The 15068-nt window shown below is 40.7% G+C and overlaps 2 protein-coding genes across 3 annotated transcripts in view; both read right to left on the bottom strand.

Annotated features, from left to right (window-relative positions):
* Positions 1-6946, bottom strand: part of LOC137524955 (dynein axonemal heavy chain 11-like) — a 378600-nt gene extending 371654 nt beyond the window's left edge. For both annotated transcript variants that reach the window (XM_068245507.1, XM_068245505.1), the window contains exons 1-3: positions 6811-6946; positions 3406-3639; positions 1063-1194 (exon numbers count right to left, since the gene is read on the bottom strand). In XM_068245507.1, coding sequence (XP_068101608.1) covers positions 1063-1194; positions 3406-3639; positions 6811-6870 — 426 coding nt within the window. In that variant the 5' untranslated portion in view covers positions 6871-6946. The remainder of the gene's footprint in view (positions 1-1062; positions 1195-3405; positions 3640-6810) is intronic.
* LOC137526159 (dynein beta chain, ciliary-like) overlaps positions 6929-15068 on the bottom strand; it is a 116194-nt gene continuing 108054 nt past the window's right edge. The window contains exons 18-19 of the mRNA XM_068247377.1: positions 8673-8803; positions 6929-6957 (exon numbers count right to left, since the gene is read on the bottom strand). Of these exons, the coding sequence (XP_068103478.1) occupies positions 6929-6957; positions 8673-8803 (160 nt within the window). The remainder of the gene's footprint in view (positions 6958-8672; positions 8804-15068) is intronic.

Below are 15068 nucleotides of genomic sequence, written 5' to 3' on the forward strand. Positions count from 1 at the left end.
TTGGGCTCCCGATATTTGTTTTGTCTCTTTTTTCCGGGGTGTCCCGAAACCCTATCCACTAAGTCAATAGACAGCTCACCCTGCTCTAGCCATACTCCTGCTTGCGCTTAATACCATCCCCTCATCAAGTTGCAGCAACCTTGGGGGGCACATAATTCGGGCTCTGGCTATTGCCAATGGATAAATTAATTTGTCTTTTTGCTAATTTGAGCTACAGTTATTGCTGCCACTCAATTTAGTCAATGAGCGCTGTTGAAATTTACTGTCTCGCTTCAGATGTTTTTAGCCTGTTTTGAAACAAATTCCTATTTCATTAAGATTTGTTATACAGTATGTTATAGGGTCGTTTCTGGAACTGAGCCTGAGTTGAACAATTTTTCCCCAGGCATCAAAGCCTACTGAAAAGTACAGTTTGCTTAGGCATTTTATTTTACCCTGGTGACAGTATTAATAGATCCCCTATGTTTGTGATATAATATTTTCCTTTAATACTCATCGTTCATCTTATGACAGGTGGAAAACACTTCCAAACATGGGAAGCAGCACTGAAGAAGCCCCAAAGGCTTCACTGAAAGCGTAAAAGCCGAGTTACTCTACAGAAAACAGAGACAGCTGACAGGTTGTTTACGTTGCAGCAATTCTTACGAGATTAAAAACCCATTACGATCTATTACCATTGTGCAGGTTTATAAAGGAACATGCTTACTATGTCGCAACTTAAGAAAAACATTTATCAAGCGCAATTGTTTTCCAGAACAATATCAGAGAAGGGAAAGTGAATAGAAGCCATCACGTTAAAAAGTTGCAAAGTCAATTACCGGCATAATCCTTAAACATTTAGACAATTTTTTTTTCTCCTCTGTGAAAATTTGCCAATTCTTAAGTCATAAACGTAATTGTCTAGATGTGAATGTAGGAATGTAACAAGAAAAAATAAATTATTCCATCAAAACATTCTGTCACTTTTACCCATAGGCAGGGGCGAGCTTTTCAACAAATGAAATTATTCTTTATTTCATGCTTTTAAAAATGCATTAGGGTAATTGCTCTGCATTAAATTACCTTCTGTGCAATAAGCTTGGCTACCACATCTCTGGCATGAACATCAATTGTGCATATTGTCATGATCTTCTGACGCACCCCGGGGGTAAGTTCCCCTAACAGCATGTTTATAAGGGCATTCAGCTGAGCAATCTGCAAAATAATTATATTCCGATGAGATATTAAACTCGGCAGAATAAATTCTGTCATGCATAAAGTGCTAAATGCATCCGTGAAATGGATCGTGCCCCCGACAAGACATGCATTGTTGTTCCACATCAAAACAAACAACTTTTTTTTTTTCAAATTGTGCCATTAGGTGACGCGTTTTACTTTAAGAGGGGAAAAAAATAAAAAGTGTGCAAATAATTATACATATTTGGGGGTTCCAGACGTGAGAACTTTTTTCTTGCAACATTCTTTTGAGGCCCGGAAGGACTAATTTTCATCCATTTAGCAATGCTATGGTATGGAGCAAAAGCTTTTAAAAAATGGCCGCTGGTTAAGAATCATGCAGAATGTGGGCTAATTTGCATTCTGTTGCCCAGAATCCCTTGCTGTGCTTGGCAAATATATATGATTTGAGTCCATTAGTCGGAAAGTACTGATGGAATAGAACTATTGTACAATACTGGGGAGCCAGGTTTAAAGTCTAATTCTTGGCATTCGTATTATTAATAGGCTGCTTGTAATATATTTACAAAGTATAATGCCAAAGTCTGAAATTTGGAAGTATTTTGTTTTATTTGTTACTGAACAGAATTTGTGACATTGAAATGAAATGCTAACATATTGTATAGCGCTTTTCACCTGTCAGATTCTAAGTGCTTGAGAGCTGCAGCCAATTAGGATGTGCTCGGTAGGCCACCATAGAGCATTAAAGAGGAACTGAAGTGAAAATCACATAATGAATAACATTTCTTATTTTTTACAATTTTTATATATAGATTATTTAGTCATTGTTTGCCCATTGTACAGTAAGATCTTTCTTCTCCCTGATTTACATTCGGAAATTGATCACAGGTGTCAACATCCTTAGTTCTGCAAGGCGATACGTACGGAATGTTCGTTACTGAGAGTTCTATGCACACAGGGAGATACTGCATGCTCGGTAGTTGAAAAAAACAGTTATTTCCCACAATGCAACAAGGTTCACAGAGAGGAAACTGTCAGGACCATGGTCATGACATCACACTGTGGGAGGGGTTTCACCACAATATCAGCCATACAGATGTCCCTGATGATCTATTTAAGAAATGGTAAAGATTTCTCATGGAAAGGAGTGAATCGGTTACTGATTGAGATGAAGTTCAATTCTAGGTTAAAGTTTCTCTTTAAGGAGTTTTCTTAAAGGGCTCATGTGTAACAGATTAATCATTTAAAGCTTGTTCACCCTAGAAAAGGGTCTTGGGCAAAGGGTTTGCTGCATCATAAGATATTTTAATATTAGATTATTTTATATTATCTGTGCATTAAAATAAAGTTAAAATATTATAAAACAAAAAACAAACAACTGTGCAGTGTCAGCAACATATAGGACAATAGCTATAGCAACCATGCACTCTTCCAGCTGACAAGATTTCTAACTGACATTACAGTTCTGCACATCCACACTAAGCTGTCAATCTCTATGTACTTCTGTCCAGAATCCATAAGGGGCCCAGCAGCATAAGCAGACTCTAATAGAGCCTTCTACAACCACTTGTGGTATGATCTAGGGAAAAAACAGGAGCTACAGTTAACAGTAATTAACTGGCTGCTACTTGCACAGAAATAAATCAATAGGACAAGGGTAGCTATAAACACCTAACAGAATTTTGACATTTCCGCACTCTAACCAAAACTAAAGAAAAGTACTTAAAATCTTTACTATTCCTTCCTTGACACTATGACATATGGAACTTTAAAGGAATACTATGGGGGGGTCGGGGAAAAATGGTCCCCCGCAGACATCTTGTGGCCATGCAGCCACTCACCGATGCTCCGGCCCCACCTCCGGTTCACTTCTGAAATTTCAGACTTTAAAGACTGAAAACCACTGCGCCTGCGTTGCCGTGTCCTCACTCCTGCTGACTTCACTAGGAGCGTACTGCACAGGCACAGACCATACTGGGCCTTCGCAGTACACACCTGGTGACATCAGTGGGAACGAGGACACGGCAATGCAGGCGCAGTGGTTTTCAGACTTTAAAGTCTGAAATTCCAGAAGTGAACCGGAGGCGGGCCGGAGCATCGGTGAGTAGCTGCGTGGGCGCAGGATGTCTGCGGGGGACCATTAGAAGCTCAGGGTAAGTTCAAGTCATTTTCCCCCGACTCCCCTACAGTATTCCTTTAATAGGATTGTAATGGATGCATGATATTTACTTGTTTACGATTGTAATCCTTTAGGGCATTCTCAAAGCCCTCTTCAAACCTCTCAAAGGCAATTTCCACATCGGTGGCCCACCAAATCTGGCTAGCAGCAAGGGCAACTTGTGCGGGATAATCAAACAGCCACTGGTCCCGTAGTTTGTCCTCATACCCTGCCACGGCATCCATGATTTCTTGGCGGACTGTAGATTTCATGGATTCCTCCAAAAGTCCCAGCCAGGTCTCTGCCTACCAGAAAACAGGAGATTTTCAAGTAATTTTAAAGTTATAATAAAAAATATATATATATAGTGTCTCCTGTGGTGTAGCAATAGGGGATTCAAAGGTTGCGACCACGTTGGGGCCTTCATTCAATCATTGTATTAATATTTTATTGGTGCTATGCTAATAATGATCACATCTATATGTGCTTTGAATTTCTGTAAAAAAACCTGTTCCATTCTCCCCACTTACACCTCACTGATACAGTCCTTTGCAGGTTTTGGTGCTCCATATCAATTGTCTTGCAGAGAGTGCTTGAGGGGCCCATTGTAAAACTTGCACTGGGACCCATAACTCGTTAGCTATGCCACTGGTGGTTTCATTTGTATAATGCAGTTGCAACTAGCAGTTACAAAAGTAATTACCACTATTTACTGTGTTTGAATTTAGATTGTACTGCCTGAACTGCTATGCTTCCTGTCAGCCCCTGGTTTATGTGATTATTCCTTCAGAACTGAGCAAAATAACCACATTAACCCTTCCCTAGACCTGATGGGACAGATCTTGGGCAGATGCTTTGGTGATGAGGCGCTACGATACATTTTGCTGAATTCTGATGCCGTGGAGATGGTATACTCTACATTTTAATTTCATAATGAATTCACAGAGGTTCTCATCTGCTGATGAACATAAGTGATCTAGCGAACCTAGCCTTAATAACCTGGATTTATTAAGACGTGTTAATTATTACTTGGAAAAAAAAGGAACAGTATGAAATGCTTGCATGGCTCCTACTACACTATAGGAAATGTTGCAGAAAGAGAATGTATCTACAGTGTGACATTTCTTTATAATTCCAAGCTACCCTGCATTTATTATGAGGCAGCATGGTGTATATGAGTTTTCAGTGATGTAATTGCTGATGGTAAATTGCTGTCATGGGCCCAGCTTGTTAGCAGATTGGGTCTGCCTGATTTGGAGTCCTTCCACTTTATCCAACTACAAGGGGTTCTCCCTAAGCTTAATGCTGGCGAGTTACATAGTTACATAGTTATTTGGGTTGAAAAAAGACATACGTCCATCGAGTTCAACCATTACGAGTTCAACCAGAGTTCTAAAATTAGGAGACATTAATGTTGCCTGATACAATTATTGTTAGCACCCAGTAGGGCAGGGGTCCCCAAACGTTTTGGGTCAAAGGCCGTGTCAACAGACTGCTGGGGGGCCGGAGTATATATAAAATGATGTAGAAGTCTTTGTGGGCCAGACAGTGAAGCATACCCAGGTGACAACCTGCAGTCCAATTGGACAGCAGTGTCACCTGATGTGGAATTTGATTGGAAACCAGCAAATTACTGCTTTCTGGCTTACATGTGGAAGGGTGGTGCCAGTACTGCTATTCTATATGTGGACCACCAATATTTAAAGATGAGCATTAGCCTAGACATGCTAAAGAGCAGGTCTAAAGTGTGCCGCACGTGGACCAATGGGTAGGCCCAACGGGAGTTATGAAATGCTTTTGCTTTTGCCAGGGCTCTATTGAAGCAGAGAAGAGCAGCAGTCCCGGCTGGTTGGCACAGAATGACGGGAGGGGACAGTGCCAGGAGAGCCGGGCATGCAGTGGCAGATGTCAGGTAAGTGCCAAGGACATTTATAGCCTTAGAGGAGGCTAGTGGAAAACAGTGGGTGACAGTGACGATTCTCCTAGGAGAGTGAGATAGCAGTGCTGGGTGGGCACTGAAGGACAACTCCACAGCACAAAACCTCGCTCCCCATTGCTCGGCACATAGGAGCTACTATTCACCTGAGGTGAAGCCAGAAATTGGATTTGCCAGTAATCCATGAGTGATTGTAAGTAGCTCCAAGCTACTTATCACTTTAACTAGCATATGGCCCTAAGAACAAAAACATTTTCCTAACTCACATCTGTACCGCTGCGAAGGCTGTCATCATCTCCTCCTGGAGGGCTCCTCCCCACCAAGCCTTGGTTCTTAGACTTCAGTTTACTAAATGCGACAGCTTACGTTTGACAAAATGTACCATTATCTGGGGCCCTTGGATCCCACTGATTCCCAAATTGCCAAATATCTGCCTCCTAAGGTGTGCATAGTCCATAATTTTTGCTTATTTATTGTTGAGCTCTTCGGTATGTCAGTGAAAATGGTTAACAACCATCTCTGTCATTGCATTTTATCATTCACTGGTATTTTAATACTTATGATAACCCATTGTTTTAGATGAATAAAAACATATTTGCTAAAAATAAAGGGCAGCACAGTGGTGCAGTGGCTAGCAGCACTAGAATCCCAGGTTTAAATATTTCCCTGCACACTATCTAACTAGAGTTTGTATGCTTTCCCTGTGTTTGTGTGGGGTTCTATAAGGTTATCCAGTCTCTTCTTACTTCCCAAATACCTACACGTTAGTTGTCTTCCCCTTACCGTCCCCCAAAAAATAGCTTTAAAAAGACCATATACAATACAATCAAATGATTTTCAATTTTTTTCGATAAAAAATTATCAATTGTATAAGAAATCTAAATGAAATATTTTTTTCGATTGATAAAAAAATGATGTAATTTTTTATAAAAAATCTGACCGGATTTGTTAGAAAAATCGGACAGAAAAATATAAAATTGAGTTTTATTTGATCATTTGTTTGATATTTCCGGAAATTCTGATTTCTCTGGTCAACCCCCCGAAAAAAGTACTGTACTCATGTATGGCCACCTTAATAAGACTATGGTAGGAAACAGGCTACGTTATGACTATGGTAGCTAAATAATTATGTACTCTGAAAATAATTGTGAAAGAACATAACGCAAATTTTACTATGAGTTGAACAATGTTTCATCCATAAGAGGTTATACACTACAATCATGATTACATCAAATAAATATTTTACATGAAACACAACATAACCAATATGGTTAGCATACAGTATATACTATATTTATCCAATGGTGTTGGGGCACAAAGTCTCCTAATATGCAAATAACTGATCTAAAAAGGTAAACATTTTGCCAATGAGAGCCAATAACTAACTGCTGGCAAATAATCCAGCTATCATCTGTTTGATAAACAGCAAGATTTTGATTGGCTAAACTCCTTTCCTTGTCTTGTTCAGTGCAGATTTAAATATTAGGTGAATGTTACTATCAAATATGTTTGTAGAGTGTATTCATCCACTTCGTCTTACCTGGCCCTCGCATACACATGGTTTGGTGAAGTAGACAAACTCTTGCTCTCTACTGTACATTCCTATAGCTGTTTTACATTCTTCCCCTTCCTCTTCAAACCTGAGATCAGCTGTATTGTCAAACAACTTCAAGAAGTGCCTCATCACCTGTTCAAGAAAATTCATGAATATTCAATACAAAAATATGGAAGCAGAGAAAATACATACTAAATAACACTTTTTAATGACACGTTTCTACTATTAACTCAAACATCCTGATCATGTTTAGATTTAGCATAGAAGCTAGGAAGTTTGGCGCAGGGTATTACTGATAATTAGTATATTAGTAATATCTCGACAAACTCTAATCTCTTATTCTCACACTAACATTCCCCTATTAGACTCCTAACACTAACCTTCTCCCTGTCCACTCCTAACACTATGACTCCTAACACTAACCTCCTCCCTGTCCACTCCTAACACTATGACTCCTAACACTAAACTCCTCCCTGTCCACTCCTAACACTAATCTCCCCCCTCTCCACTCTTAACACGAACCTCCACCTCTCCACTTCTAACACTAACATCTCCACTCCTAACACAAACCTCACTCCACTCCTAACACTAACCTCCCCCTCTCCACTACTAACACTAACATCACCCCCTCTACTCCTAACACTAACTTCCCCCTTTCCATTCCTATCACTAATCTTCCTCCTCTGCACTCCTAACACTAACCTCCCCACTTGTAACCCCCCCTCCATTTCTAACACTAACCTCCCCCTCCACTCCCAACATGAACCTACCCCCTCTCCACTCCTAACACTAACCTCTCCCCTCTTACACTTACTACCGGTTGTCCCACCGCTTTATGAGTTTGGCTACCATATATACTGTATGCACCTGCAATATGGTTGCTAAGTACTATTACCAACCGCCAACACCAAATCTAAACACCTGACATCCCCCTAGCTGCAAATTATTATTGCAGCCTATGGGGCAGCCAAAAGGAGACAGGCGCTCGCCGCTCGTGCGTCACAAATAAGCACTGATCTGATCTCACCACACTTGTACATTTTTTATCCACTATTTTTAGAGTATGAATTATTCTTTGATCCGTTTGTTGGATTCATATGGTCCATACCAAATACTGATTATATTTTAACATTTACCAGATTAAAATGTAATGAGTGAAATTAGAAGAAGAACTGTAGTTAAAATAGCGTAATGCATAAAATGTCTTATTTATTACAATATTAATTTATAAATTATTTAGTCAGTGTTTGCCCATTGTAAAATACTCCCTCCTATATTCTGAAAATGTATCACTGATTGCGACATCTTTAGTCATCTCAAGAGTAGGGATGGCCATGATTAGGAGAACTTATGGAGAAGCATGTGATCAGTTTGATCAGCTGAAGGAATTGTAAGGTGTGATGACTTCCTGGTTTAACACATGATCAGGACCAGCAAATCAGAACCTTACAAATCTATCAGCTGCTCAAACTGATCACATGCTTCTCCATGAGTTCTCCTATGCAGGGCCATTCCTACTCAAGAGCAGCTCTGTGGAATGTTTGTTTACTGAGGGTTCTACAGCCAGTACTAAATATATCTGGTCTCCCAGAATGCTCTAGGGGAGAGAATTCCACATAGCTAATAAGCCAAGGCTAAACCTTACAGAGAGGGCAATGCTACATTCAGTATACAGCCATATAGAGCTATAGGAAGTGCTTCTGATGCTAAAACCAGGAAAATTAACATAAAAGTGAGTATCGTGAATAATTTACTGCATTCCACTACATGTCACTATGGTGTCCCTTTAACAGAACTGAATAGCCATAAATAATTGCACTGAATAGCACAGATTGCACTTTGCTTACTTGCCTGCTTAGGCTGAGTTCCTTTGGAAATTATTTCCAATAAATCTGTTGAAGAAACAAAGTAAAATCTTGGGAATCTCAGGCGCTTTGACTCTAAGTAGTCTGCCAAAGACTTTTCACAGAGATTAAGCCTATAATAAAAAAAAATACTATAAAGTTAATTTTCTACTGAGATAAAACAAACCAATCTAAACTCATGGAATTCAATCACTAGTTTAACCTTTATTCATTGTTTTACTATGTTATTTTTAAAGATTATTTCAATAAACAGCTTCTACAAAACAGAATATTGGAAAGTTTTGTTGGTGACATCACATCAGTGATATCACTCACAGACTGAAGAAAACATCAAGACATGTCGTAAAAAATAATGTGGAGCAGGTGGAGGATTCAGCACTCGGTTACATTGCCATATTCAGTTATTTGGCAGTGGCTTTGGGTTCCGGCAGTCAAGAAACATTTAAATGGCATTTTGGGTTCTGAAGCTGAAATGAATAACAAACGATGAGTATTTCTGAAACATTTTACACAGGTTAGGGTTCTCAGCCAGGGCAGTCTGTCTGGGCCATCGCTGATGATAGCCTTTTATGTGTACAGCAGTCCCGATGTCCGGAGTCCCAAATCGTCTCCTCTTCACCCTTCCCACTGGACACCGCTCTGTTGAGCACCGTGACATCATTAGGGATGGTCAATGAGATTCAAATAATTTCAAGTTGATGCAGGATTATGCAAATTTTATACGCAAATTTGTGCAGCTTGAAAATGGACCAATCAAAATTTACCTCAGCAAGATTTAATTGCTTCATTTTCAAGCTGTATAAAGTCGCATGCAAAATTTTTATCAACACAAAATTATTTGCCTTTCATTGTGCATCCCTAGCCATCATCTCTCTTCCCCTTGCACAGCAACAGAACTGTCGCCTGAGGGGTCGAGCTTCAATTTGTGTGATCAATATTAATTGTGCATGTTTTCGACACACATCTAAATGGTTAGGGTTAGAGAGTGCTGTTAGTGGAATGCCAGGGGAAAAGATGTTGCTCTTGAGTCAAGTGATAATGAAAGCATGTATTTGCAGTTTGGTGGGATAAAAAGGGTATTTTGCTAATGTGCCACCAGTGAAAGTGGTGGGATCCAGAGATGTTCTGCATGTGGGGGGTAAGCAGAGTGCAAAGTCACCTGTGATAGCAAGATAACTTGACTGCAAAGAAAGTAACTGTGCCAGAAGTTTTATCCAAGATGAGTTCAAGGTACCTTGAAGAAGTCCACAATGAGATGGACAACAAGCAGCATAAAACCTGCAGGACAAGCCAATGAGAGGAGAGTCAATGAGATCTACACACAAATTATTCTAAAGTCTGAAGGTGGATATGGAAGGAACAGTAAGTACAAAGAGAAGAGGACCCAGGCCTATGAACTTGGAGACACCAAAGGGAAGGGAGGTGGGAATTCAGGAGTTTCTATTGAAAGATATTAGAAATGAGTGGTCAAATAAATTAAGTAGTTAGTAGTAGTCCTCACACCAAATCAAGTGGAATTCATATCAAGAGCCTTTAATCCATCAGTATGCACAAGGAAATGGCCAACAATTGTTTCAGGTCTTCTGCCAGGTGTAGTACCATCCTCAGCCCACATTGTAATATCAAACCCTGCTCACTGTCCCCATGGTGCTTCTTGCAAGCAGTAGGGTTTGATGTCAGAGGGTGTTCTATTTTATCAATTTAACAGCTTGTTGCAATATTTAAAATGCATAGATATGACCAAGCAAGGACTTTTTCTTAGTGCTTAGGTCCCTTCCATCATCTTCATTAGCAGCTGAAACAATTGGATGCTGGCACTTTGTTGCTGTACATTTAGGTGCTGGATATTGACTATACAATAAAAACAATTTCCTGCACATTTAACTAAACGCTGGTGTTCAAACATTGCAGTTTGCACCAATGATTCACATGGCATAGGATTTGCAGTGCTGTAACCAACTGTTTTATGCAACACTGCTTCCTGTTCATGTGTGGCAGGACCCCCACCCCATCATAGCAATCAGCCAATCACTAAGCCCGAACTGAGCATGGGGTTTCAGCATCAGCACCATTGGTTTTTGGGCTACAGTTTGGCTGAGCCACTTTCTGCAGAGGATCAGTAGACTGAATGTCTAATGCTGAAGCCTAAACTGTTTCAGCTGTACACTCAAGAATATTATTGCAGAGGTTTAATGGAATGGATTTCAGCGCCAAAGGCAAAATGATGAAAATGACAAGAGTTGAGTATCAGTTAGGGCTTGATACCCAATAGGAGGGTAAGAGTTTTTTTAAACAGCCTTTATTAAACAAAGTTGATCAAATACAACCATTACAATAATAAGTATTACAATCGGTGCAGCAGTACAATACAACTCAAGAAAACCAATTACCAATAATCATATCAATGTAGCAGCGTGATCCAATAATAGAAATCTTTGTGAAACATTTTTTTTGTTTCTCTTATTTTTTTCTTAAACGAATCAGTTAAAACAACAAGTTATACAGCTTATATGGAGAGGAAAAAAGATCCAATGAAGAGACTCTTAAGCCCATGCAATAATTTTAGCTCTTAATCCTTAATTAAGCCCAGAAAATAGTCTGTCCTGTAGTAAGGAAATATCTGGCAGCCAACCTGCCCAGATCGTGTTGAATTTCATTGAGGCTTTCTTATGCACATATATAACCTTCTCCAGCTTTAAATAGGCATTTACCGGTTTAATTTAATTATCTACGGTCGGGGGGCTTTGATTCCTTCCATAGCATTAAAATTAACTTTCTAGCTTGGAATAATAATCGGAGTCCCATAGTTGGCACATGCTCCTGCACATTTAACTCCAAAGACAAGCCCAAGACACAGAGTTGTACATTTCAGGGTAAGAGTTTAAGGCCGGCTTCTCACTGCAGATTGGCGGGGCGGTGGACGCACCACACCACCAAAAAAAGGCCTTCGGAGATTACCGCGTTAGTAAGAGGTAATCCCCGTGTGGCATTCGGCCACGCAGGAAGTGATGCTCACTTCCTGTTTGGCAGTCGATGATGTGAGCGGAAACAGTACTGTTAAAATACGTTTCCATGCATGCATCAGGGTTTTTTTAAATACATGCACGCCGCAATAGACTTACATGACTTCCGGTCCGACGCAGATCATTGCAGGTTGCCGCACGGTAATGTAGGTATTGAAGCATGTTAGGGCATTTCCAATGCAGCATGCCGCAATGTGGGGAGTGTGAACTCCCCCATAGACTAATATTAGGCTGCGGTGGGGTGCAGTAAATTTACCGCACCGCCTCAGTGTGAAAGGGCCTTAAAGGTTAAGAGGTTAGGGTTAGATGTCTATAAAGGGGTTATTGTTAAGGCAAAATATTAATATTACGCATCAGGAAGTAATTTTTCTTCATCTGATGAGATTAGGATTTTCTTCATCTGAAGAGATTAGGATTTGCTTCAGATGCTGACATTAGGATTTTCTTCAATTGATGAGATTAGGGCTATGTATAAGGTGCTTTTTGTTAACAAAGGAAGTAAGGAAGTAAGGTTTAGACCTGAGGAAGAAGACTTTGCTAAGGGCCCGTTTCCACTACAGGCGTTGCAATGCTGAAACCCCACTGCATCACACTGCAAAGAAACTACAACCAATTCACGTCAATGGAGTCGTTTCCATAGACGCAAAATTACCTACACCATCCGACACGATATGACACAGGGGGATTTATGGATAGCCTGCTGCAGTTTTCCGCAGCACGCATCCAATTCCCCATAGCCGCCAACGGGAAGCCGCGCGACACCGCATCCGGTTGTACAGACGACAACAGGAAATACCTACGGGGACGCAAGGTGATGCGGCGTTTGCCTCACATCCAAAATGCCAATGGAAATGGGCCCTAAAGGGAGAGGTTAGGGCTTGGCAAATGACAGCGAGAGAAATGCTGAAACTACCGACAAAAACAGTGTTAAACAGCAGGTACATTCTACAAATCCAAATTGAGTAACCAGAAACGTAGCAATAACACCCAATCTACTCACACAGTTCAGGTATAAGAGTGGTATTCAAGGAAGAGGAATAGAGGCACTGTGCCATTAACATCTTTTTATTCCTTCAGTAGGACATAACATACAGTGGTTCAAACAGTGGGGGTTAGGTGGTTAGCCTGACAGCCGTTTTGCGTCTTTCTGAGGAATTAACAACTCTTTTTGTTAGTGCCTCCTATGATGCGTTAATAGACGAAGCAGCTGTCAGGCCAACCACCTAACCCCCACTGTTTGAGCCGCTGTATGATAAGTCCTATTGAATGAATACAAAGGTGTTAAGGGCACAGTGCTTCTATTCTTCTTCTTTAAATGTCAATGTGTACTTCGAGCAGCACGTGATCCTGGCAAGCACCATCATTCAGTGGCATAGCAATAGGGGGTGCAGAGGTAGCGAATGCACCGGGGCCCTTGGGTCAGAGGGGCCCTCCTCCAACCACAGTATTAGCTCTTTATTGATCCTATGCTGGTAATAATCACTTATATAGATGCATTAAATAGTAGTAATCATTAACAAACTGTTCCCCATCCCCGACACTGTGGTTGTACTTGGCAGGTTTTGGTGCACCATATCAATTGTTATATACATAGTGCTTGTGGAAGCCCAATGTAAAACTTACACCGGGGCCCATAGCAGCTACGCTACTGCCACCAGTACTGACCACTTTCCTGCTCTCATCCAGTGCCACAGCTTTTCTTCACTAATCATAGCATACTCAACTCAGAGATAGATGTGCCAGACAGGAAGTACGAGGATAAATGACTAACATACATTTTTTTTTATTTGGCAGTTGTTCAAAAGCTAGTTATCTTTACAAACAAACACAGAACATTTTCTCCTGGCGGACTCAAAGCGCCAGAGCTGGGGCCACTAGGACGTGCTCTATAGGCAGCAGCAGTGTTAGAGAGACTTGCCCAAGGTCTCCTACTAAATAGGTGCTGGCTTACTGAACAGGCAGAGGCAAGATTCAACCCCAGGTCTCCTGTGTCAGAGGCAGAGCCCTTAACCATTACACCATCCAGCCATCTTTAGAGGGCTATTTTACCCTCACAACAAAGCTTATTTAAATGTGGTCCTGAGAGTTCAGCTTTAAAAAGACTGAGGATTCCATTTAAGTACAAAATGGATATCTCCTGTAATGTAGAAAGTGACCTGTGCTTGGATATTAATTTGCATTTTCAAGGAAGGCGAAAACCTTAACTAATTTGCCTTTAATATCAGACCAAACGGGTAATGACCCATAAAATCTCAGCACTGGGTGAAGATTGGTTACACAAGTCTCATTTGCTACAAGATAAATTGCAATCATTTGTTGTCATTTAATTAAAGTTACTTATTTATACATATATTCATCCTCATATACACTTAAAATGAGGGTATTATTCATGACTGTGGTGGATTTAAGCTTAAATAGCTCTAATGTGTATGTTCAACAAAATTTATTGAAGGGAAAATCAGTTTAATATTTTTAGTGGTAGCTCAATGACACTAATTGTTTTTAAATTTATTTCAGATACAATAAATAATTTGTAAAAAAGGAAACATAACAAACATTGTTAAACAGCTGAAAAATGAGAGAATGCCTTTGTTTTATAGATAAATCTATTTACATACTGTTCATTCTGTTTGGGAGGATAAGTCTACCTATCAAACACTATCTTTGTCAATAATACCTCCAGACAAAAATAAACACATATGTAAGGAGAAAAGATGATACTCTCCTCCCCAAGTTGTTGTACCCAGTCTCCCCCCCCCCCCCCTGCTTGTACTCAGGTGCCCTCTTAGCAAGAACTCTCCTCCCTAGGACACTGTACCCAGTCTTCCTCCTGCTTGTGCCCGGGTGCTCTCTTATGAAGCACTCTCCTCCCTAGGACACTGTACCCAGTCTTCCTCCTGCTTGTGCCCGGGTGCCCTCTTACCAAGCGCTCTCCTCCCTAGGACACTGTACCCAGTCTTCCTCCTGCTTGTGCTCAGGTGTCCTCTTAGCAAGCGCTTTTCTCCCTAGATCATTGTACCCAGTCTAGTACACTGTAGAAGATGGGTAACTCGGCACTCATTTTGAAAAGGGGGGGGTGGAGGCCTTCACTTGCTTCTGTTATGCATTTGTAACACACTTCACCCCAAGCCGCATAAATGGCATCCGATGTCAGCCAAGGAACGTGCATCCAGTATTGTATCAGAAAAAAGAAACGTAGTTGCAACAGCACATAGAAGCAGACTGGGCACTGTACTTTTATCAGCTTTTGTTTTCTGTTATGCCTTAGGCTTAGGACACGAGCACGTGAGCAAGCGCCAGACCAGCGTAAAAAGGCTGTAGTGCGTCCAACCACCCCCCTGGTCACCCAATCCCC

Source organism: Hyperolius riggenbachi, chromosome 7 (assembly GCF_040937935.1).
Source record: "Hyperolius riggenbachi isolate aHypRig1 chromosome 7, aHypRig1.pri, whole genome shotgun sequence".
In the NCBI taxonomy this organism is placed as follows: domain Eukaryota; kingdom Metazoa; phylum Chordata; class Amphibia; order Anura; family Hyperoliidae; genus Hyperolius; species Hyperolius riggenbachi.